This window comes from Poecilia latipinna, unplaced genomic scaffold (genome assembly GCF_001443285.1).
Source record: "Poecilia latipinna isolate Pla-1442-1.1 unplaced genomic scaffold, P_latipinna-1.0 Scaffold1056, whole genome shotgun sequence".
NCBI classification, from domain to species: domain Eukaryota; kingdom Metazoa; phylum Chordata; class Actinopteri; order Cyprinodontiformes; family Poeciliidae; genus Poecilia; species Poecilia latipinna.
In genome coordinates, this window is record NW_015113672.1 from 108,453 (window position 1) to 131,372 (window position 22,920).

Below are 22,920 nucleotides of genomic sequence, written 5' to 3' on the forward strand. Positions count from 1 at the left end.
TGAACTTTTCGATGTCTTGAAACGTCAAGGGGCGTTTCGTACCCGCTTTGGCCACAAGTATGTTCTTTGTATTTAAAAATATATATATATATATATATATATATCCGCCGAAAGTAAATGGTTAGAGGATCCAGGTTAATATTTACCAATAGGTGGTAGTTCTGGGCTAAAATTGGTTGGATTAAGGATAATAATCTGCTCCAATTTCATAAGAAATAATCTGTTGAAAATGGCCAAAAACCAAAATATGTTGTAATCCTCCCCTAACCAAAAAAATCACTTTACTACACACAATTTTCTAGATTTTCCAATGGCATTTTATCCATAACACAAAACTTACTAAGGCATCCGGTGATATTTTGCAATCAAAAACCATTGATATTTTCCTATTTTCACTATTTATTTAGCATTTTTTCACACAGTGTTTGTGTCTGTAAAGAGTCAGACAGTATGCAATGATAGTTTTGTTACCACCACCACTGATGAAATTTAAATATTTTTCGTAATTCCAAAAATGCCAGGTCAGATTAACATTTTAAGTCCATACGCTTATCCCTACCACTGTTACAACGCTTCTTCAATCGACTCAAACTAGAAAAACTACTTTTGCGCCTCCGAGCAGGCATGGACAGCCATTCCAGAGCAGAGTTGGTGAGTAGTTGTGAAGTGGGTAAATTAGGCTAACAGAGCTGCAGTCCTTTGCTGATGCATCACCAAAGTTTATTGAAAATGTTGTTTTTACAGAAACTGTATTCTGTCATTTCTTTGCAATCACTAACTCGCACTTAACAAAAATCACGGTGAATACATTTTTTTCAAACAAAGTAAAACATTGGAGATATGAACCATAATGACAATTCAACAACTATGTACACACATGCAGTATACTGAAGTAGTTTATAAGACACATATTTCCCAAAAGGTAGAGTATTGCATGCATAAACCACAGCAAACAGAAACACACATTAATCTGACATATTTGACAATTCAATATCCATGTTCTTAAATAATGGAAATGTAAATCCTTCCCTGAACAAATTTTACAGACCATAACACATCACAAACATTAGAAAATTACTCACACATATGTAAATCAAGCCTGATTATAAGCCACCTACAAAACAACATGAACAAGCAAACGCAGAGGAAGTACAATTTTTCCTTCCAAAGTAAAAGTCGTTCCATGCATTTTACTTTAGAAAGAATCAAAACAAAAGTAGTTTGTGTGTTCATACAACTGTCTAAGAGCCCAAAAGTCTGCTTACTTTACCACTGTCTGTGTGGACATCTAGCTCGCAGCAGAAGACAGCTCGTTCTCGATGTCGGCCATAATGCTGTGAATCCAAATGTCCTTCTCCTCCGATGAGGTGTCCACCAGGTAAACCGTCAACCTGCGAGCCGACAGCTCACCTTTGACTTCTGATGCTTCCCGAACGCTCTCCACCTGTGCTACCAGCGCTCGCCGCTCCACGTGATTCCTGAACAACGAAGACGTCTCCTCTGACCACTGACGCTGTGCCACACCTGGAGGATTATACAGATACAATGCTTTTTTTTTATCTTTCCAACTCCAAGTAGATTTAAAACTCCTTAGGACTTTATCAATTATTCAATGATTTCTTTGTTTATTGGCGCTCAATTATTCATGAGGGGAAAAAAATCAATAATTGTCCTGAAAATAGCTCAAATGGTTAGGATTTTAAAATGTAAACAGTATTACAACATGACTCTTAGGTCTGCAACTAACAATTATTTTGGTAATCGATTTTTCAATAGATTATTCTGATGATTGATCGTGATATTGTAAATAATTTACCTAAAAGAAAGTTGATAACTCACCTGCTAGTTGTGCAGCAATAGCCTGGAAGGGCAGCTGTCTGAACTCCTCTATCAGAGGCTGGATTAGACTGCGAGGGACCAGTTCGTGCTTACCGTAGTCCAAATCATAGACAGAAACCAAGCCGTTGGACAGAACCCCTTTCACCTGCACGCGGTGCCAACTGAGCAGAGATTGACATCAATAAATCAACTAACCTCACAACAGCAGAAGAACATCCTATATTTCAGATCTAGTTGTTGATTCATACAATTGTTAACATCTTTTTTTTTTTCTCTTCCTGGGGTTTAGGTTTACTTACTTCTTGTCAAATTTGGCAGCGTAGACATGTCCTTTCTGGATGTCCATTGTTGTGCTTGTATTTCCGCTCTGGTTGTAGTAAAGGACCATTTCTCCCCTCAACACCTCAAGTTTATGGAGGTCCTGCCAAGGCTGTACCACAAAGTAACCTGGGTGGCAAGCCATTGGCACAAAGACATCCATGTTCTGACCAGGCTGAAAAGAAAGGAAGGAGACAATAAGATGTGGATTTGGAAGAAAACTGTGTAAATCTGTGTCTGTAATCATTTTGTGCTTCTACTACAACAGGCGGAGGTCCACAGGGTCCGAACCGGCAGTGGGTAAGTTGGTACTAAAGTACAATGAATGTATGGTAGGTCCATTTCATTCCTACTAACTGCCAGAGGACGGTGCTGAAAGCACTGAATCAATGATCCAACCATCCAGTGCTTTCATCACCGCCCTCTGGTGGTCAGTAGGGGTTCATAGAATCACAGTTACATGCGTAATTTTCCATATTTCTAAAGTGGAGAATCTTTAAATAGCAAAAAATGTTTTGATAACTTTTTCAGTCTCAAAAAGCTGCTGAAGCAGAGGAAAGTACTAAACTTTCCAGAAGCTGGAGTTGTTCAATCAAAACACTTTGAGCACTACATTTAAATCTTCAAAAGTTTCATTATTTTCTTTTAGTCCAATTTAAAACAGAAAGGTACAATGCTACAATGATAAAATATTAGAATAAAAAGTCCACTGCCTTATCTTCCCTCAGTTTGTTTTGAAATCACCTTTTGCAGAGTCAATGCCAAATGTAGCATGACGGGAAGAAAAAAGTACATAACATTAAGAAAAAAAAGATGGGACGGCAAATAAAGACAAGTTTTTAATATTTTGATTGACTTTTTATACTTTGACCTGGAGGTTGATAGAAAATGAGAAAAAGAAGGTAAACTACCTTCAATGGTCAACAAAATGTTTCTGACGCCCAAAAGCATCCACAACTAATGTAAGAGCCAACAGAAGAACGGTGCAGCCAAACATGTTGGAGTGTTTGGAATCGAGTGTTTGGAATCCTAGTATAATATGAACAGCAATGGTTTGTGTTTAACATGGTTTTATTCAACATATATTGAACCTCAAAGTGCAAAACTCAACCCCTTAAACCATTGAAGTAAAAATGCCTTCCCATGGCAAACTCACATTTAGCCCTGACTAGCTAAACCAGACAGGCAACCAAAGCAAACGAGTTAAGTGTGTTACTTTATTAAAAGACATTATACGTTTGTATATTTAACTTGCTCATATGCTGAAAACAATCAATGCTATACACCTGTGGAAGGTCTAGTGGAGGGGGTAATGGGAGTGGCTGCGTTCCTGCTTTTATGGCTGCATCGTCTTTGCCACGTGGCACAGATGAGGTCTTCAAGGGGGGACTTGGGACCGGGTTTCCCAGCGTCCACTTCTCCACAAGAGAACTGAGATCTACAAGACGACAACAACAAAAAATCTGCATCAGAAGGATTTCTTTTCAGGGTGCATTCACATTTGCTCTGTTTGTTCTGCTTTAATCGAACTCTGGTTCGTTTAGGGAGGGTGCGAATGCCAGATCGAACTCTGATGCGGACCTAAAAAGTGCCCTCAAACCTTGCTGCGGTTTGAATGAATATGTAGATGCCTAGTGGGCTAGAGACTGCTCAAAAAGCATGAAGCGAAGTACAGGGCAGGGCATTCTGGGTAAATACAAGAACAGGTTTGTGAAAAGGTTTGGTTTGTTTGACACTGCAGTGTGGAAGCAAACCACACCAGCTGAAAGTTTAACAAATGTTGCAATTTTGCTTCCCAATCGAACCGAGTCTACCGGACTATCAGGTGTGACAACACCGTTAATGTCTAACGTTACCTGTGTCCACAATGTTGCTGCGAGTGCTGGTGACGGTGGTGTTGTTCCGTGACACAACTTTCTGCCACACCTCTGACTGAGCCAGGTGATGGTTGATGCTTTCGTCAAGCTTCTGACCGTCACCACCTTCGAAGAGGTACATAAATACCACTCTGTCTCCTTTGTACTCTTCTAATTTGGATATCTGAAATAACAGCAAGGGGAAAATAATAATAATTCAAAGTTAAAGCCAAATGTGAAGATGATTTAGATCTCACCAGTCACATATATTAATTAATGACTAAATTTGAAATTTTAAACCTGAAATCCTAAACTCTTTGAGGACATTTTCTGCAACTGAGACAGACACTACCTTCATTTTGAGCCGTTCTGCTGCAAGAAGAGTCTCATTTAGCAGCAAAAAGGGTTCCTGGCTCCAGCCTTCTTTTGGAACGGTGAGGTCAGCCAGTCGACATTTAACAGCCTACAAAAAAAGGACAAATATGAAAATTTACCCAACAGGAAGCAGATGGACTAAAAATATGGTTTTAAAGCAGATTTATGAGGAGCCCTATTATTTTTTTTTTAAATATCAAACCTGTGGCGGGATGATGATGAAATCCTTCAGAAAATGTAGAGGAATCTCTCGAACATCGGTGAATGTGACAGTTGCTGGGATGCCCAAGTCAGTGAAGAGAATCTCCATCACGCGGTTCTCATGCATGTACGTAATCTGCAATTTGAATAAAAATCATAACAACAACAACAACAAAAAAAAAGTCAGCTTTTTCTCTGTAAGCATGTTAAATAATAGTCCAGCTCTTACTTCCGCTCTGGCCCATTTGTCTTCGTAACGGCCTAAACAGAACTTTCCGCAGAAGGGACTGGAAACCAGGGACTCTGATGTGACCTTTTAGGAACATTTAATAATGTAATTATTCACAGGCTGACAACAATGCAGAGAATTTAGCCACAATTCAAACTTGCCATCACAGGTTTTTTTCATTAAATCAAGACACGATTCAGTCCAACTCACTCCAATTTACTCCAAAACATTTTTATCTCATGAAAATTAGACATTAGATGAAAACACCGTCTACCTGGGAGGTGAAAAATGCTTCCACATTCTCCAGTAACCTTCTCAATCTGACTGTTCCTCTGCAGGGGAGTTGGCAGAAAATGGTCCCATCTGCGCTCACACTTGTTACAAACACATCTTTAAGGACGACGTTTACCTGGAGGAAACAAAAGACTATATTAGACATTTTCTAAAAAAAAAAAAAGCTTGTACGAGAGTGATTTTGGTTTGTGAACATACAGACAGAGGGTTATTCATCGTACTGTCCTGCAGAGCCTTCAGGCACATGGCGTTGATGTTCACATCATCATCTAGCGAGGTGTCAAAAAGCAGCGCCGTGGGCACTTTGTTGTGTTGCCTTGGCTTCAAGGTTTCCATCCGCAGGATCTTTCCAACCGCCAGTTTATCCAAGGTGGACAGCACCTGTGGGTGGGAGCTGAACGCTTCCAACTCTAGCAGGAGGAAGACAACGAGGATGTGATGCAGAACGAACGACTAATATTTACAAGTGACTTAAAATGCGCAAGGTGTTTTGAGTTTTTGGTTCATTTCCACCATGTTTGCACCTGCTAGCCTGACGTTAGTAGCTTGGAAAGGCAGCGAGAGAAAGTCCTGATGGAGCTCCAGCAGACTGTTCTGACTGATCTCTAAAGAGAAGCCATAGTCCATGTAGAACACCTGGCAGACAAACGGGGAGAAAACAACATTTCTATTTGGGCAACAAACACAGCAATGAGTCAGATTTTTATAGATAACAGCATATTTGTGGCAACAATGTTGAAATCATTTCACTTTTCTAAGAATAGACAGAAACAATTAGGTTAAAGCAGCATTTTTAGAAACTGAAGGATCAGTGGGCTTTTCTTTCAAGTTGCAGGATAAGAATGGACATCTAGACACTGCCCTAGAGAGCAGAATGTATGAATCATTTGAAAAACATTCTTGAAAATATACCTTTTTCTGCTTTTGCAAAAAATGCAAGGAAGTTGAAGCTTTGGCTTTTATATAACAAATAGAAAAAGTTCAATATGCAAAGCTACTTTTGCCGAGGTGACTTGAGAGACGTCTTGAAAACTAAGCCAGTTACCTTGACCTTGTTGGAGTCCAAGATCTCTGTCACCTGCGCTCTGGCCACCTCATCTCCGTCCTCCCCTCTAACTGCTACCAGCTGACCAACAGCTGGGTTAGACACGGGACGTTTCATCGAGTTTCGGCTGTAGAAGGTCTGCATGATGTCCTCCATGGCTTCCTGAGCATCTGAGTAGTTGTTACCAACATACCTGGAGAGATAAAAGCCTCTACTCACATTTGGTTTCATACGCTACTCCTTTTCTCAGGTTTATTTCCCTCCATCATAACTTTTTATATCAAAAATTCTTCAGCAGGTAAGCAGGTAAGTGCCGTTCTTAGAGCAGTGCTAATAGTAGCAGCGCTGACTGTTTTCAGGGGAGCTTCAGCCATGCCATGGGAGGAAAAGTGAGACATTCCTGGGGTCTGTATTGTGAACCAGCTTTGTCATTATGGCTTTCTAAAGCCTTAAACCCTGTAGTGTCAAGCGTTTTTGAACAGAATGGACGTAGCATACTCTGGGTTGCCAATGGCAATGGAAGCGAGCCAATGGTGAAGAAGAACATCATGCAGCCAACTGACAATAAATTTGCACTTACCCATGATAGATGCAAACAAGCTAGCAAGGAAATATTAGCAGCTAATTAGCGCAAGTCACAGAACACAACAAAGATGTCTGCATGATAAACTTTTGTCTGGCAGAAAAAAAAAATCAACAGAGAAAAACAACTACATATAATATATAAGATTATATAGTCTTGTCACAACACCATTTAAGAATTGTGATTAATGCTTGTCGGGCCAAATTACTTTTCTTAAAAGTAAGCTTTACTCTATTAAGATGAAATAAAAAGTGAAGCACAGCTGCAATTCCAACTGCACTAAAGTCTGAAAAAGTAATTAGAAATAATGCACTATACCGGATGGTGAGAGCATTGGTGCTCTTGGCCTCAGTAACCAACACAGAGGGACAGACTTCGGGTGGCGGGGTCAGAGGCGGTGGAACCACAGGACCAAGTGCCTCCAACCCAGAAGGGAGGGGGCTGATTAGAGTCTGCTGGCTGTTTGTCAGGTCCATATTAACTTGACATGAGTAGTACAAAATGGCCTTAAAAGAAATGGAAGTCCCAGAAAGAACAAAAATGGTATTAATAACGCAACAAAGTAAGCAGGAAACCAATGGGAGGTTGCCACAAAGGATGCTAAATCTATCTCATTTTCTTACCCTCTTCTTGTTGTGTGGGAAAGGGTACTCCACAGTGCATATATCACACAACGACGACAAGTTCTCCAGGATCTCTTCAGGGAAGGGCGTCTTGTACACATCCATGAAACATCTGGGCAGTGCATCGGCCCACAAACCTTGACTAGACTTGGAAAGGAGCTCCTTTATTTTTTCACGCATGTCATCGGACACTACAGCAGGACCGGGGGTCGATGGAGGAGTAGAAACCGAACTGGAAGGTGAAGAGAACGTGGCTTTCAAGAGAGGCAAGACATCACGGTCGGGGGAAGTGTTGGTTGATGAGAGGGCAGTCCAGGTGGGAGCTAAAGGAGGAGTGCTTTGTTTGGGAGAAACGGGAATTTTAGAGTCGCCGTCAAAAGACATTGTGTGATTACCACTCCGGGGAAGTCGGGAACTCAGAGCTGGGTTTATGGCAGGGCTGCGTAAAGTCACTGAAGGCAGTGCTTTGCTCGAAGCAGTGGGGGAAGATTGTGGAGGGAAAATAAAGGTGGGCTCAGCCAAGGGGCTTCTGGGCGAATCTCCAGTTTTAGAGGAAGGAGACCGTTGAAGAGGTGTAGACGGACGAGAAGAAACATGTGTTGAATCCAGATGTGACCCTGGAGAGGAACGGTTGATATTGATGACAGGCTTGACTGGGGGGGTTAAAGAGAGAGGAGGGTAGATGAGTTGGTCGCTACGGTTACTGGTGAAAGTTTTCTCCACCTGAAAGGAAACAAAACCCAAAGACTGAAATCAGACAAAACCTTAAAAAATAAAAATGTACAAAACTAGTAGGAGGGACAATATCAAACCCTACACACATACCTCAGTGAAATTGGTGGTGAATTGACGCAACACAGAAGTTTAAAATAAATAAATAAAAATCCCAAGAATTTTTCAGTCCTGTTATGATTTGGTTCAAAGGCCGCGGTGCCAGGGTGACACACCACAACAAATCAAAACTCCTAATAGTGAAATTAGAGGTGCATGCAGGAGATGAGTTAAAGCAATATTTCAACCATCTATTTGAGACTGTACAATTGACACACCTGACCAGTTGGTGCAGACATTTTCAACTTCACGCACAAAGTTCAACATTGAAGTAACTAAATCAATAAAAAAAATTCCCATAACAGCATAATCTCTGACCTGTACATTGCAATGCATCTCGCTATACAGGAGCTGACAGCATTTTGAAGAGTTATGGAGGCTTTGTACCGGTCTGACCACTACATGTCACAAACTGGTACAGAAGGACTGATTGCTAGCTATGGGATTTCCTCCTATTTAATCAATTGGGGGAAAAAAAAACACTTGTTCAGAGTCTTGCCACCTTGTGATCACTTCAAAAAAAGAAATGTTCCCTGATTTCAAAACTTTGGTTGAATTGGGGCTTGTAATTCGAGTCTCCAGTGTGGGAACAAAGAGCAGATTCAGCCTTCAGAACAACAGATCCATGTGGACCAGGAAGAGCCTGTCACACTGCGTTCTGGACACAACAGCTGAATCGTCCATAAATTAAGAGAAATTTTAAGTGTCTTAACTTCATTATCTGTCTGTTTCTTGTCACTGTGGAAAAAAAAGTTACATGTATTCATCTGCTTGATGTGTGATGGCACGATGTGGATTCTCTGTTTAGATTGCTCAGACATTCGTTAACATTCCTGTCTCGTGGAAAAAAGAAATCGCACATCTTCCTGTTTTACAATATGAAATAAGTCCATCCACTTGGAAATTTACTTTATTATTTTAGCATCCTTATGACACTGACACATTGCCTACAATGTGTGGATGTTTCAATCTAAGGACTACCATAAGGACCATTGTAGTTATAATGCTGCATAAATTCATCCCCAGTGGCTCACCGAACAGATATGCGACCACTTCTCCAGATCGACGAGTGCCTGAGGATGGAGCTTCTGATTGAACATTTCACTGTACTTATCCGACAGCTTGGACAGCCACACTCCACTAGGCCATTTCTCCAGAAGCTGCTTTACTCGACTCTGCACTAGTTCCGCGTCATACCGATCCAGATCAGTCTGCATGAAGAAAGTCAATGTCAATATGACCGATGGAATGTGGCTTAATATTGCATGTGCTCCTACATATAGGTGGACATTTTCTGATACACCTAATCTCACTGGCCATGTTAGGTAACTACCAGAAAATTCAACACAATGTGCAACAGCGCTTAAATATAAGGAAGAAACTCCTGAGCAGGTAAATAAAGTACCTGGGGTTTACTGGGGACCAAGACGTCTTTCGGAGGACCTGCTGAAAATGGGACAAAACGAGTCAAAAGATCTGCAACCAGCCTGCATGTACAATCACAGCGCTCTCTATTATTAGCAACTGGGAACAGTTAAGTTTACTGCAAATCGAGTGAAGTTCAGGAACTGTCCTAAGACTCAAAAAAATCAGAAAAGAGTTTGTGGCAAAAACTACATAAATAAAGTCCTTTTGCAGTTTAAACTTCATCTTTGAATTTTCCTTGAAAGTCTTACCATTTAGTCCAATCTTGTTCTCATGAACTCGTCTTGTGAGCTTTACCTTTGTTTCAGCAATAGTTCTTTACATGATATAAACATAGTACCATAACCAATTATGAAACAAGAGATAAACCTTACATTTTGTCAAATCAAGACAAAATGTCTTGATTATGTCTTAATAAATGTTCCAGTTATTAACCAAAAGAAACTCTAAACAGGTTTGTTTTTCGACAAAAAGCTACAAGAAAAAAAAAATACTACAAAACAAGTTCTGTAGTATTTTGCAATTTTCTAACTACTCCTATACTATCCTGTATTCTGTTAAGGCCTGTAAAGGTCAGCAGTGCTCAGCAACAAAACAGAAGTCAAACAAGATTGTGAGATCAACCACAAGAAGATGAAAGAAAAGGAGAACAGAGTAAAGGAATTTGCCATTGTTCACTTTCACACAAAAGATGTGAAATTCCAGGGGAGAGCTCAAACTTTCCTCAAATATTCAGGTGTCAATTCAGCATAGCATCACCACCTGCTGGGCAAGAGTGTAAAACTGGAAACCTATATGAAAGAGGCAGTCACACGGCTGGTCCGAAAACAGCATGAATGTTAAAATGGAGAGAACTTAAAAGAATTAAATTGGTAGGGAGGGAAATAAAATAATTCTACCTCTGGGATTCTTGTTTGTGGGGCTCGTAGAAGAATTTTCTCTCCTGTTGAAACAGTCATTTAAGTACAAGCTTACAAATACAGGAATATTCATATTCATCCCATTATTTTACAGTTTGAAAACCATTAATTGTCTTTACATAAATTGTTTTAGCCTTTAGTATAAATTCAGACCGGTATGCATATAAACTACATTTTTTTTTATTTAAGATAATGACCATTTATATATCTGGATGCACAATTGCTTAAAAAATAATTAAACAGGTTCAAATGTGCTGCAACAGGTTCACCTGCTATGGACGACATTTTCCCTCGAAGCTGGTGACGGAGACGTCACTCTGCGTTCCATTGTGTGTCCGCCATGCGCTCCAAAACGGTTTCCCGTCCAATTCGAATATCTTCCAGCAGACGGCTGGCGAAGAGAGGACCGTGGAGTCACTAGAACAATTAAAGGAGCAAAGAGTTACTGAGAAAAACGACGGTGGTTAAAGCTGGGCAACTCTGTACTGACTGGCTCAAACAAAATTAGTTTGTGTGCTTTGTAGTCCTTTGAGAATATTTTTTGTTATCAGCCGCACTGAGCCTGATCAGCTCATCTTGAAATAAAACAGGGTTTCCCCCAGTGTATTATAAGCCTGGCAGGCCACCAGACTTTACTTGTGACCCCACCAGGCTGAGCATTGCTTACTTATTAAAGTCTTTTTAAAATGTTTGCATTTTTTTAAGATTTTATAGTTGTGTTCAGGTATTAATCTTCTAATCTTTCAATAAGGCATAATTACCTCGTGATATTTTCAAATTTCCTGTCAACTTCAAACATTTTTTAACTCAAAACACAACGTACGGCTGGATGAATGACTGCCAAGCGCCCAACCACAAGGCTTAGCAAGTTTTCTGGTGGAAACCTTGTAAAATGTATATAAAATACAAGTTGTCTTCAAAAGGCCTCAAAAAATAAAATTAACTCTAATGCATAACGCAAGCAAAATAGTAGAACTGTGGCTTAAATATAAGATAAATAAAAATAATATCATGGTAAAGAGTGAAACAAATATTTCATTACGCAGAGAAAAATATTGCAAGCTTTTACTTCTTGTAATTTAGGTAATGAAAACAAATGTCGCATACCATTAAGCATGTAGGGATTGAAAGGTTTGTATCTCATCTTGCAGTTGACGAACTGTGAGCGCCCGGATTTCTTTGAGTTCTTCTGCCTGGCAACCAGCTCAGCAATGTGAGCCGTTTCCTCCAACACAGTAGCAAAGCATCTCAGCTACAGAACAGATGCAATAACAGGTTTACCCAAAAGTTGTCAAGTAACTTTGCAAAATGTTTTGAAAATTTTTAGGTACTGGATTTACTTGGACTGTAAAAAATTAGGACAGTAAAATAATGCTATGACGTTTCTGGCAATTGCAGTGGTTCAAGTTTGCTTTGTTTATGAACAAAGCAAAATGAGCCAGTACCTCTCCCATGCGGTTCTCCAGCCTCACCACCGAGGGAATGCTTCGGAGGTAGTCCTCTAGCTTTGAAAAGCCGAGTTTTTTCAGTGGGATGAACTCTCCACATAGTGCGCGATACTCTGACTGGAGGTTAATGACTGACACACCAGTCTTACTAGACTGGAGGACAGCCATTAACATTTTCTTTATGGATTCACTGTCTGACATCTTAATTGGCAAAGTCTGAAACACAAAAACAAGACAAGGCTAAAACATTGTAAAGTATACAAACACAACAGCAAAAAAACAAAAAAAAAAACAAACAAACAAAAAACAACAACTCTGGATCCTATTGATTTTTTGTTTCCATCATGAACATGCACCACAACAGCGCTGTTAGATGAAATGCAAGCAGTGGCAATTCAATCAGAGTTGTATTTGCATAAATTGACTAACATTACTGGTTTAAGCCATTTCTGCCAAAAGCTTTTAATTATTAATTTAGAACCTCACACTTTTCGAACACTGCAGGTTTTAGGGAAAGTCTTAGAAAATGACAAATCTATTCAAAAATACCCTCGATCTTCATAATTATGTAGAGTTTCTACCTGAAAGAAACGCGGTAATTAATTAGCATCAAAACCTATTTTTCGGGGAATTACAAATTTTTATATTTTATTTTAAAAACGTTTAAGTCTCCTTATTTGTGTATAAGATATATGATGTTGGCGTTATCACGGCTCCAAAACCGGAGCAAACTTGGTTTACTGAGGGAAAACAGCTTGCCACGTGAATAGCGTCGCAGTTTGCTAATGTTAGCTAGCTGTATTAGCTCCTTAGCGGCTAATTCTCATTTTTAGTTTCAATCTTATAATGGAACCAACTTCCCCATCTCGAACTACAGATAATTTTAAACAAACGTATCCGACTGTTTTACAATATGAAACTCAAAACATTACAGTAAAGCGGCAATTTCCTATTTTAAATGTGAAAATTACCTGTTTTAATTTAGGTTAGCAAGCCGAACGGTTGTCTCTCTTCTCGGAAGGAAAGGTTGACATCCCAAAGTTCAAAGACGCGGCGCCTGATTGGTCTGCTTTTTTAAACAACCCTAAATGTGAAAATTTTAAACTTTAATTTTAAAAGAAATTATTATAATTTTTTTTTACATAAAAAACAAACACTTGCTTTAACTTTTTATGCCTTGTTAAAAACACACCATTACCACAGTATTATTTTCCTAATATGCGCTAATGTTTTTTTTTTTTTTTTACATTTGTCAAAGCCCACTTTTAGTTTTACTATTGCGTTTCAATGCATTTACTGTGCTTATTTTGAAAGTAAAAACATTGACTATACCTATATATAAAAGCTTTGTCATAACTTCTATAAGCAACTCTCATTGGAATAAACATTGTCTGAAAATTACATATTTTCCCATTTTCCAGAAATGTTCTCTGAACATTCTGTGAAAGTTTGCTTCACCATTCACAGTGTGACTTTCTGGGAACTATCAGTAACATTTAGATACAGGGTTTAGCTAAATTAAATCTTTTTATGTGTCACATGGAACACGAGCTTCTACTATTTCGGGATTTCTTGTGACGGACCACAACAAAGCTGTGGCTAATAATCAAGAGAAGAGAGATACATAAAAAAAAAATTGCAAGTAAAAATCTGGAACATCCGGCATGCACGTTTTATTCAGCACCATCTATGGTATCACAGCTTGAAGTCTTTTTTGAGGTATTTCTCTGCCATCCTTTGTTCATTTAGAGACTGACATTTTTGGCCAAAATAACTTGCACTCAGTCAGATTAAATGCATCTGTAAGTCTCGGCATTCATGTTGGTTCTGTCACACATTTCATAGCTCACAGATGCCAAAAAAAAAAAAAGAGATCACATTGGTCTTATTTAATGGTATTCTTACATTGGATTCTTATTTCCATTTTATTCCCTGAAGGCCTTCTCTCTCTGAGAAGGTTACTCACCTTGTCAGTTTAATAAGTAACTGTCATTCTGTATTTATTTATATTTTTTTATTAAACATTTTTTTAATGAAACTGCAGTTAGGAGAGATTAAGAACAATTTCTTATTTACAACTAGCAAAAGGCAGGGCCTTTGTAAGAATGTTCCTTCATGGATTTTGCAAGACATCCAGGAAGAACCGTGGGACCCTTTCTATAAGTACTGGACTAGTATGAGACTAACAAAGGAAACAGCTCTACAAACAGGATTGTTTCAGACGAATCCACAATTCCACACATTTGACAAGTTTTTCATGTAGCAAACAAGAGGAAAATGTTAAAGCTGTTTAAAACCACTGTAAACTGTTTTTGTACCTCACAATTATTTTTGCATTGACAATTAAGTGACATACTTTCAACAACCGTGAACAAACACATGCATTCTAGACAACAACATAACATCTCTGAAATCTCCCACAGTTAATAATTAAAAAGAGTCAGCTCACTTCTGCAGCCGTGTTAACTTGTGTCATCGCTGGCTCAAAAGAAATTGCAATAAATTAACAATTCAAATGCCCGTGAAAACACCTAATCCCCGTTATAAGTCAGAATCTGCCACAGTTTTAAGTAATTTGATCCAATTTGTTCAACAGCTTAAAATTCTGCTGAGCCACACAGTTTTTGTTTTGTTTTGTTTTTTCAACAGTCTTCTTCTGCTGTGATTATTATTTCCGGTATTCCCTGTGGCGCCAATTGCTGGTTCTGTATTTGTGATGCCATGACCCAAGCCCGGACTTCTGACTCCGTCTGGGTGGGCGATGATGACGATGCTGTGGAAAGATGCTGTTTCCTGCGCAGGATCAGAGGAGGGTTCTTCAACAGGGTGTAAAGCAACGCCCAACGCCTCCTGGCTCGGCTGTTGAGTGGGGATGCTGAAGAGCAAATACGCCAAAAATGATTATGAAGTATAGGTACAAATATGTTGGCCTGCCATGATGCGAAAAGGTGCTTTTCCAACCTGATTGAGCGTTGTCAAATGTGGCGTAAGCAGTCGCATTGTGTTTCTCTATTGTGCTTGAAACCAGAAGCTGGCAGAAACACACCATGACTGGGTTGTTGTGGTAATGATCTGCAAAGATCATCCCTATCCATGTACTGTAGCCTGAAGCAAAAAGTTACATCCACAGAAAACGAGCGAGAGTGAGGATTAAATACAGAGAAATATATGTTCTTCAAATAATTTAGAGTATTTTCTGGGTTAATCATGACTGAGCAGGTCAAAAATAACCCAGTGAGGTTGCTTTCTTGCTATTTTTAATTTTTTTAAGTTGTTAGTTCATGTTACAGCTAATCACTCAAAACATGTTTTACTGATGTCACCCCAAAGTTGATCTTACCTCTAATAAATTTAACAAACTCAACATTTTTGCATTACCACCCCAAGTTTCCATAAGTGGGTCAACCAGCATTCATTTCCTGTGAAATTTCATTGGAGTGTTTGATTCTGATCAAATTTAAACTTGCAAAAATAGTTATTGATTTCAAATACAAAACGTGAATTTGATCGGAAATAATTATTTTCTTCAACAGCCAACCAGGCTAGGAAATGAATCTTAAACATGAAATGCGTCTAGACTTAGATTTGACAGCTAAATATACTTAAAAATCTGAAGTCAACGTACATGTTTTTACCTCTTGTTTCTAGTAAAAGTTAAGCTCACCGGCATCCAGGTTTTCATATCCTCTCTGCATTATGGTTCGGTCAATGCGGGACACCAACCACGTTCCAACCACTATGCTAAACAGCAGGCGGATTATGCAGGTGCTGATCCCCATCACCACATTGTAGAAAAAGAAGAAGTAGTTGAAGCAGTGGAACGCCTTCCTGGAAAGCACAGTGAGAGAAAGGTCCGATTTTTGATTGTTTCGTTCTTCCACATTTTTGGTTGTTGGTATTAAAGAGGTGGTATTATGCATTTTCCAAACACGGTGCCATTTTAAAGCACAACCAAGTAACTATGTTTTGTTCAGTTTTCATACAAGTCCTGTATATATCAAACAAGACTTAAAAGAAATTAGATTTTGCAAATTCTCTTTAAGAATTTCCTACTATTTCCGTCACAGATCTGTAGTTCCACCAGGTGTTTGCTAATTGCTGCTGCCGCTAGTCTGGAGGAGCAGTGTGGGCAAATCGCAGGACAGAGGTGCTCTGTGAAGTGGAAACTTAGCTGGAGATTGCAGCTCCAAAGTGGAGCTTTGTTGAATTAGGCAGCACTTTGTGAGATTATACATTTACTCTCCAGGTATGCTTCAGATAAAAAAGCTCAAAAAAAGTTGATTTTGAGATTACCGTTGCTATAGAAAATAACTAGCCATTACATTTAGATAACAAGTTTTGTAAATCTGGTTAGGATGAACAAGAAATGTTTGACTGTACAAGATGATTACATAATGTAATTGATATGCAATGGCACTCTGGAATTTTCTTTTTTAGTTATCTAGTTTTTCTAAGGAACCAATAATGGGGAAGTCTTTGTTTTATGGCGTCTGACATGTTCACTTCTTTGGAGTTTATCTAATCAGCGTTTGCCCTTTGTCAACAACCGCTCCCAGTCCTCCGACTTATTATTCACTGTTGAATAAAGTATCCTGGTTTAGCTATTATTTCCCCCCTTTTTCTCAAAACATGCATACCTGTTGTTGAGAGCCAGAGGCTTCTCCTTATCATTGGGGGACATTTTGTCCTGAAGAAAGAAGATGTGAACCAGAACTACCTGCAGAATCACCAAGCCGACCACCATTCCGATGGTCAGACTGAGAGACACATGAGAAAAGAGTCAGTGAGAGGATCCATCATTATGCACAGATAACCACAGGGGAAGTGGCCTTACAGAATGAGTCCCAGGTTTGACAGCATGGTCAGTACTTTCCCATTCTGTATCGGAAGAACGAGCAAGTAGGCAAACAGAAGGGCAAACAGGAAGTAGACAAAATGGACAATCAGGTAGCCTGAAAGGGAAATACGAGGGATATAAACTTTTGAGAATAGTTTTATTGTCAAACTGCAAAATTAAATCCTGCAGATTTTTCTTTTAAAAAATAATAGCTTTATCATCATTTGCTTATTACACAACACAGTTATTGGCTCTGAGGATTCACAGAAATATTTTTGATTTTGATCTAAAACCCATGACTTGTCTCCATTTTTATAAAACAAATAAAGGCTTACCCCATAACGTGAAAGCTATTTGCCATCCAGAGTATCTCGCAATGGACGCCTGTGAATTTAAACATTTGGCATTTTGAGAAGAATGAGCTCTCCATCTCAAACATTTAAATAAACTCTCGCTCATAATATCTTGTTCACACTTAAAAATCCAGTTTTTCCAAAAGGCTAAGTGACCTTATGTGTGCCACATGTTCAAGTAGTCTTAATGTCCTAACACATGTGAACTGAAACCAAAGTCACTTTGCACCAGACTGGAATAAGTTCACATCTAACAGTGGCAACCATCTTAAAAACACTCAAAAGATACATAAACAAAGTTGAGCTGCTCGAATCAACAAATCATTTGCTTTCTAGTCTGTTTGTGTTGTACAAAATAAAAAAAACTGTTCCTCAATCAAACCATTACTGTGACCCTTATTGTTAAAATGGCATTGAATGTTCATGTTTATGTGTGTTTTACTCACAACGCTGACAGCAGATTTAGGATTGTGAAACTTCTCTGGAAGAAAACCTTTCTGACCCCTCCAAAGTCTCTTTAAGTGTTTCCTAAGGCAGAAGATCATACTGAGAATAACCACAGATCCAGCAAATAGATGAATTTACCTCCCAAGGCTCAGATTGATCAAATTAATTCACTTACCTTGACATTTTTTGCTTAATTATTTCTAATTGGAAATGTTTTATTGAAGTGTTTCCATCTTACCTGTAACATTCTAATATATGGAAGGTGTACACAACCGAGTTCAAACTGGCAAAGATGGTGGTGGCAAGCCAGCACTCTACAACAAACCAAAATGATCAACTACTTTAGTCACAAATATAAAGTGTCTGTGCTCTATTAGTCAGCATTAATTTAATCTAATCAAACTGTCATTCCCAATTTATTTCCAGTATTAACACTGCTAGAGTGTTAATACTGGAACAGAACGATTTTGACGATAAAACAAAACATTTTAAGAGTCCTTAATTAAATTCACTCTTCTGACATGACAATAGAGGAACTCACTCCTGGCCACGTAGATAAACTCTTCCATCTGCGTTATCATGTATCCCAACTCTTGTGTCTGGCTGCAAGAGTCAGTAATGTTTCTTAATGTATTCTTCCAGTGCTCTACTTGGTCAAAGACAACGTCACTGAGGCTGTAGTCTGCTAGTGTCATCTAGAAAAATAGCCAAGAAGACACATAAAAGCGGAAATAACTTGTTGGTGAAGGTGATCGCAAGATCAAATGAGCATCTTGTACAAATTTTATTGTTCTTTTTTTTTCTTCTGTACCATATATAGGCCTATGAGGGATATAATGGATGTGCCAATGATCCTGTTTGGAAACTTGAAGTACGGGTCCCAGTCATACACTCGTTTTTGGAACCAGCTGAGGGGTTTACTGAAAAACAGAAAGTAGGTTTGAAATTGGAGTGTGAACAAGTGAAACGTTCAGGTTTTTTTTTCTGATTGATTTGTTTGCAGTCTGAGTGATCTCTTCTGGGAGAGAACTAAGAGATAACTAAGACCTGTTGTGCTGTTTCTTAACAAACATTGAAACTTGTTTCAAGTTGCACTTAATGTAGACAGTTTAGACAAATTTTGTAAAACATTAAAGTTCTGCCACGTCTCTTACTCATAATGTGCTTCTGTTTTGCTTCTGTGCGTATGAGAATGAACATTAAAGGTAAAGATGGTATCCATATGTGCGATTTACCTTTGTTGTGGCGTTCTCAGTAGCCTCTTAATGTGGTTTACCTGGTGTTGATCAATCAGGTCTTCCGAATCCTAGCGACAGATAAGGCACAGTTACGCACAAAACTGTTTGTTGCTGTTTCAAAAAATGAGCTTTCTTGTAACAAGAAATAATTTTTAAAAAGAACATTTAAAACAGAATTATGCAAAAATAAAAACAATGCCCTGAAATCACATCGTGTTCTGACTCGTGTGAAGTCTTATATTGGGTTTTCTTTTCTCCACAGCAAACACACAGTGTTTCATGGACTGATTTCAGCTTACAAGCTCGTCACACTCACCGCTGTTTCCAGTTGCAGATGTATGCGCACATCTTTAACCAGCATGTAAATAAATCGTCCCAAGAGGAAGACAAGCGAGAGGATGCAGGGCCACTGGAAAATTATCTTCTGGTACTTACCCAAAACCTTCGAAATCACACAGAATAAACAGCCAAACTATTCGTCAGATATCTTTGAACAACCATGGAGCATGTAGGGTATGTTTGTGTGAAGCCCAGTGGAAGCTGGATGTTTGGTCCACTGCAGCGTCTTAAGTTTTATTAGCTACCAACCTTTCCATGAGGACAGGTGGCTGTATCCCAGACGGTGATCACAATCCTAGAAACAGCAGCCGGGACATTAAATACGAAGTATTACCATAATCTATTTTACTAAAACTACACAGTACCGAATGCCTACCAGGTTATAGAGTAGAGTATCCCCAGCACTGCGCCGACTGTTCTGAATGGTGTGGACAGGCAGGCGAAAAATGGGAAATACACCAGACCCACTTCCAAAGCTCCGACAAGGTACACTATCGCTGAGGGTAAGCAGACAGCAATGGGTCAGGGATTTTAATTGAACACTGCATGCAGAACATGGTGATGACATAGAACAGTAACAGGAAGTACCTCTGGCCCACGGTGGGACTGTAAAGGGGATGTAACGCTCAGAAAAAAGCAACAGAACGCTGCTGGACACTGCGCCAAACGCAAAGCCATAGGACCAGCGGTTACTGAGGCTGCCTATTGTATCCAAAGGTCTGTGAAAACATATTATTAATATAAGAGAAGTATGTTACTAACAAAGTAGCACGCTGAATTATAGGAGTCTCATTTTGACTTACACCACAATACCAAAACGGCCCTTTAGAAACGGCAGTCTGTGGTCAATGGCCAGTCTCTGTGCTCGTCTCTGAAGAAATGACAACGCTCCTGTAATCAGGACCTGGAAGGCAAGATGACACTTAATTAGTGCAACTAATTAAAATGACTATTATGATAAAAACAAATTTCAAAAGTAGCTTGTAAAAAAATGTTTGCTTTACATTTCCCCAGAATGCACATGTTCTCATTTGCTGTTGCTTTGAAAGTGAATGTCATGTATGGGGACAAAGCTAAAAAAATAAAAGTGAGATAGATGTTTTAAAAGAGAACATCCAGAATCCACTCCTTAATTCCAGGTCAGATTTTGATCAAGTCATTTTTAAACGATGAATATTGGAACATCTGACCATCGTCGGTGAGGTGTGTCTGTGTGGTCAGCTGACTGACCACACAGGTTTTGATCGACCCGTTTCCAATGATGATCAACTCATCTTGTGCAAACACCTTGTAAGACTTTATCTGAGCACAAACACATTGATTTAAATGAATTTCCATTTCCCTTAACTAAACAGAACACAGTGAGAGACTGTATTGGCTACTGAAGGCATCAGTGTAATTTAGACCTGCACAGAGAGCAACTAAAACACTTTCTAGCATTCAAAGCAAAGCGCACATGACTAACTGATAGCCACGCTGAAATATGCTACGAGCCAAATGATCTACACATCAGATGACGACACCAAGGAAACGAGCCAAACTTAAGCTAGCTCTTCAAACTCTGAGCTGCAATGGGGTTTATTGTATCTCTATCCGTTGAGTTTGATTTATCTTTAATAAATGATTGCGTTTTGCAGTTTTCTTGTTTGCCTCGTATTTAAGCAGCATGTTAACGGCGTCTTGTAGAACCTCAGATGGGACAAAATATCTGTTGCTGGCAAGAAAAGAAGAACCTTCAACATTCATGATTGTAAGCATTCCTTGGGATACCAAAGAAATGTAGAATCGTTACTAAGGTTATTGAGTATTTTCAAGCATATGCGTTTGATATTAGAAATTTTAATGTCACAATTGGAACTTTTTACCATCAAACACCTTGTCTTTAAGTGGTGTGATCGACATCACAGACAAAACCCAGATTGGGACATCCCTAGATAAGAAAAAGCACTAAATTCTTTGTAAAATTCTGTTAGCCTTTGACTAGTCAGCCATCCATTGTCTGTACTCGGTTATCCTTGCAGGACCAGCTGACTAAGCTGGAGTACCCAGAGAGAACCCACACATGCACAGGGAGAACATGCACAGAACAACCAACAACGCCACCGTGCAGCAGAGATCTGATTATATTATAATTTTATTTTACTTTATGATTTTTGATGCTGCCTTGGTTTCATGTGCTCAGGCTGAAGATCATTTGTGACATGCTGAGCTGGATTAATATTTTCTTGAACCAGATAACAGGCTCCTCCTACATGTTCTAAATAACTGGGTCTCTTGGTTGGACGTGCAATGAAAAATGTAGGTTAGAAATTTCTGAAAACCTGTAATTAATTTGATTTTTACTGCAAAAAGAATAAAAATGTGCACCGTTTTTGTACTGACAAAAAGTCATAGCTATTTGTGACAAATTGCCTTAAAAAAAGATCTTTGTGCAACTTTCTAGTGATTCAAAAAGGGCTTGTTGTTTTGCTGTTTCTTGTTTTATGTACTGTAGGAAAAGTAACCAATAACTTACTGCTGGAATTAGAGAAAGATGCAGGAAGAGACCCAATGAGATTTTATTTTGACAGTCCACCACAACTGCAGTGACACTGGGAAATCTGTAGAAATATAAACATGTAATGCATTATAGCAGACATTGCAAAAATAAACAGATCCCAGGCGTACTAAAATAAGCAGAGCTGATCGTCGTAGATCGATGGTTGAAGACGCATCGGGCGACCTCATTTTTTTGAACAATGTTCAAAATTATTGTTTAAAGCTCAGAGTCAGCCAATAAAGCTCTGCTTTTGTGGACCTTAAGCTAAATCAAATGGGAGCTTTTCGTGGCAAAGTGAAAAACATTATCATAAAACTCTTTCTAGTTTCTGAACTGGATCTCTGTACTTACTCTTGCTCCTCTGTGATTCTTATCATCCTCGATAACGCAGCTCATTGAAGTCGAGAGATCCTCGTTTCTGCTTGACTGTACAGAGAAGGGAAGTGACCGGGGATAGAAACCGCATCTCAGCTTCCTGGTGTCAACCACGTGACAGATCTGACCTTTGACCTTAGGATTCAACAGATAGATTTTTTTTTTCCCGTCCCATCTTTTCTTTTGATGTCCCGTTTGCGTTTTCACATGCCAAAGTATTTGGTGACACTTTCCCATTCTGTCCACAGATGTGTCTCCTCTGACACACGCAGCAGATATTGACCGCGGTGTTTCTCAGTATGAGGAATGTAAACAGTGAGCTAAGCCAGCGAGATAACCAGCAAATCATTCACCAGCTGCTTTGCCTTAACAGATCAATATGCCAGACTTCATTAAACAAAAGATTTCTGTAATGAAGTTCTGAAGAGGAAGCTGGTTTCATGACTTGGGCTAATTTATAGAACCAGGTCTCATGCAGCCATGTCCTACTTTCACATCCCATTACAAATTCTGCAGTGTGTCATTAGTATTTTAGGTGACGGACTAATGCAAAGCAGTGCGCAGTTACGAGGTGAAATGACAAGAACGAATGATTTCAAAATGTTTCTTACAGGTAAAAAGCTATTTCTTCATTTAAATGCCTAAATAAAATCAAGTGCAACCAACTCCCTTCAAAGTCAGCTAACTTAAAAGGTTAGAAAATCCTTATAGGTTTGTTTAAACACATGAGTGAGCACACATGACAGAGAGTAAGAGGCACAAACTGGGTTAAAGATGTGAAGAAATAATAGTTAAATCATACAAT

General features: G+C 39.0%; 2 protein-coding genes across 3 annotated transcripts; both read right to left on the reverse strand.

Moving 5' to 3' along the window:
• Positions 1–694: 694 nt before the first annotated feature.
• On the reverse strand, positions 695–13,067 carry tdrd7a (tudor domain containing 7 a). 2 transcript variants are annotated; one of them, XM_015051626.1, is made up of 21 exons: positions 12,959–13,067; positions 11,985–12,203; positions 11,647–11,791; positions 10,809–10,956; positions 10,519–10,562; positions 9,600–9,637; positions 9,229–9,405; positions 7,364–8,086; positions 7,059–7,246; positions 6,158–6,350; positions 5,637–5,748; positions 5,311–5,522; positions 5,093–5,227; positions 4,819–4,902; positions 4,591–4,725; positions 4,366–4,476; positions 4,014–4,197; positions 3,444–3,595; positions 2,139–2,332; positions 1,840–2,000; positions 695–1,524 (listed from the first exon to the last, which is right to left on the reverse strand). In XM_015051626.1, exons 2-21 carry the CDS (start codon positions 12,186–12,188, stop codon positions 1,289–1,291), a joined length of 3,576 nt encoding a protein of 1,191 aa, XP_014907112.1. In that variant the 5' UTR covers positions 12,189–12,203; positions 12,959–13,067; the 3' UTR covers positions 695–1,288. The 2 variants fall into 2 exon arrangements, with proteins under 2 accessions (XP_014907112.1, XP_014907111.1); XM_015051625.1 differs by having other exon boundaries at positions 9,600–9,640.
• Positions 13,068–14,225: 1,158 nt separating this feature from the next.
• Positions 14,226–22,729, reverse strand: stra6l (STRA6-like). The gene is made up of 18 exons (XM_015051602.1): positions 22,092–22,729; positions 21,717–21,801; positions 20,005–20,105; positions 19,790–19,920; positions 19,578–19,698; positions 19,451–19,496; positions 19,179–19,304; positions 18,860–18,930; positions 18,436–18,544; positions 18,166–18,319; positions 17,863–17,938; positions 17,624–17,705; positions 17,160–17,208; positions 16,822–16,939; positions 16,625–16,744; positions 15,652–15,815; positions 14,949–15,092; positions 14,226–14,862 (listed from the first exon to the last, which is right to left on the reverse strand). Exons 1-18 carry the CDS (start codon positions 22,115–22,117, stop codon positions 14,630–14,632), a joined length of 1,956 nt encoding a protein of 651 aa, XP_014907088.1. The 5' UTR covers positions 22,118–22,729; the 3' UTR covers positions 14,226–14,629.
• Between the last annotated feature and the right edge of the window lie 191 nt (positions 22,730–22,920).

Excerpts from the sequence above, each read along its gene's own strand:
- tdrd7a (XM_015051625.1), bottom strand. The coding sequence starts at position 12,188 with ATGTCAGACAGTGAATCCATAAAGAAAATGTTAATGGCTGTCCTCCAG. Across the intron at positions 9,406-9,599 it reads TGGTCCCCAGTAAACCCCAG|ACTGATCTGGATCGGTATGA; the intron begins GTACTTTATTTA and ends TTCTTCATGCAG. Across the intron at positions 5,749-6,157 it reads TGGACTCCAACAAGGTCAAG|GTGTTCTACATGGACTATGG; the intron begins GTAACTGGCTTA and ends TTTGTCTGCCAG.
- stra6l (XM_015051602.1), bottom strand. The coding sequence starts at position 22,117 with ATGATAAGAATCACAGAGGAGCAAGA. Across the intron at positions 18,931-19,178 it reads ATCTGCAACTGGAAACAGCG|GATTCGGAAGACCTGATTGA; the intron begins GTGAGTGTGACG and ends ATCTGTCGCTAG. Across the intron at positions 16,940-17,159 it reads AATAGCTTTCACGTTATGGG|GCTACCTGATTGTCCATTTT; the intron begins GTAAGCCTTTAT and ends TTTCCCTTTCAG.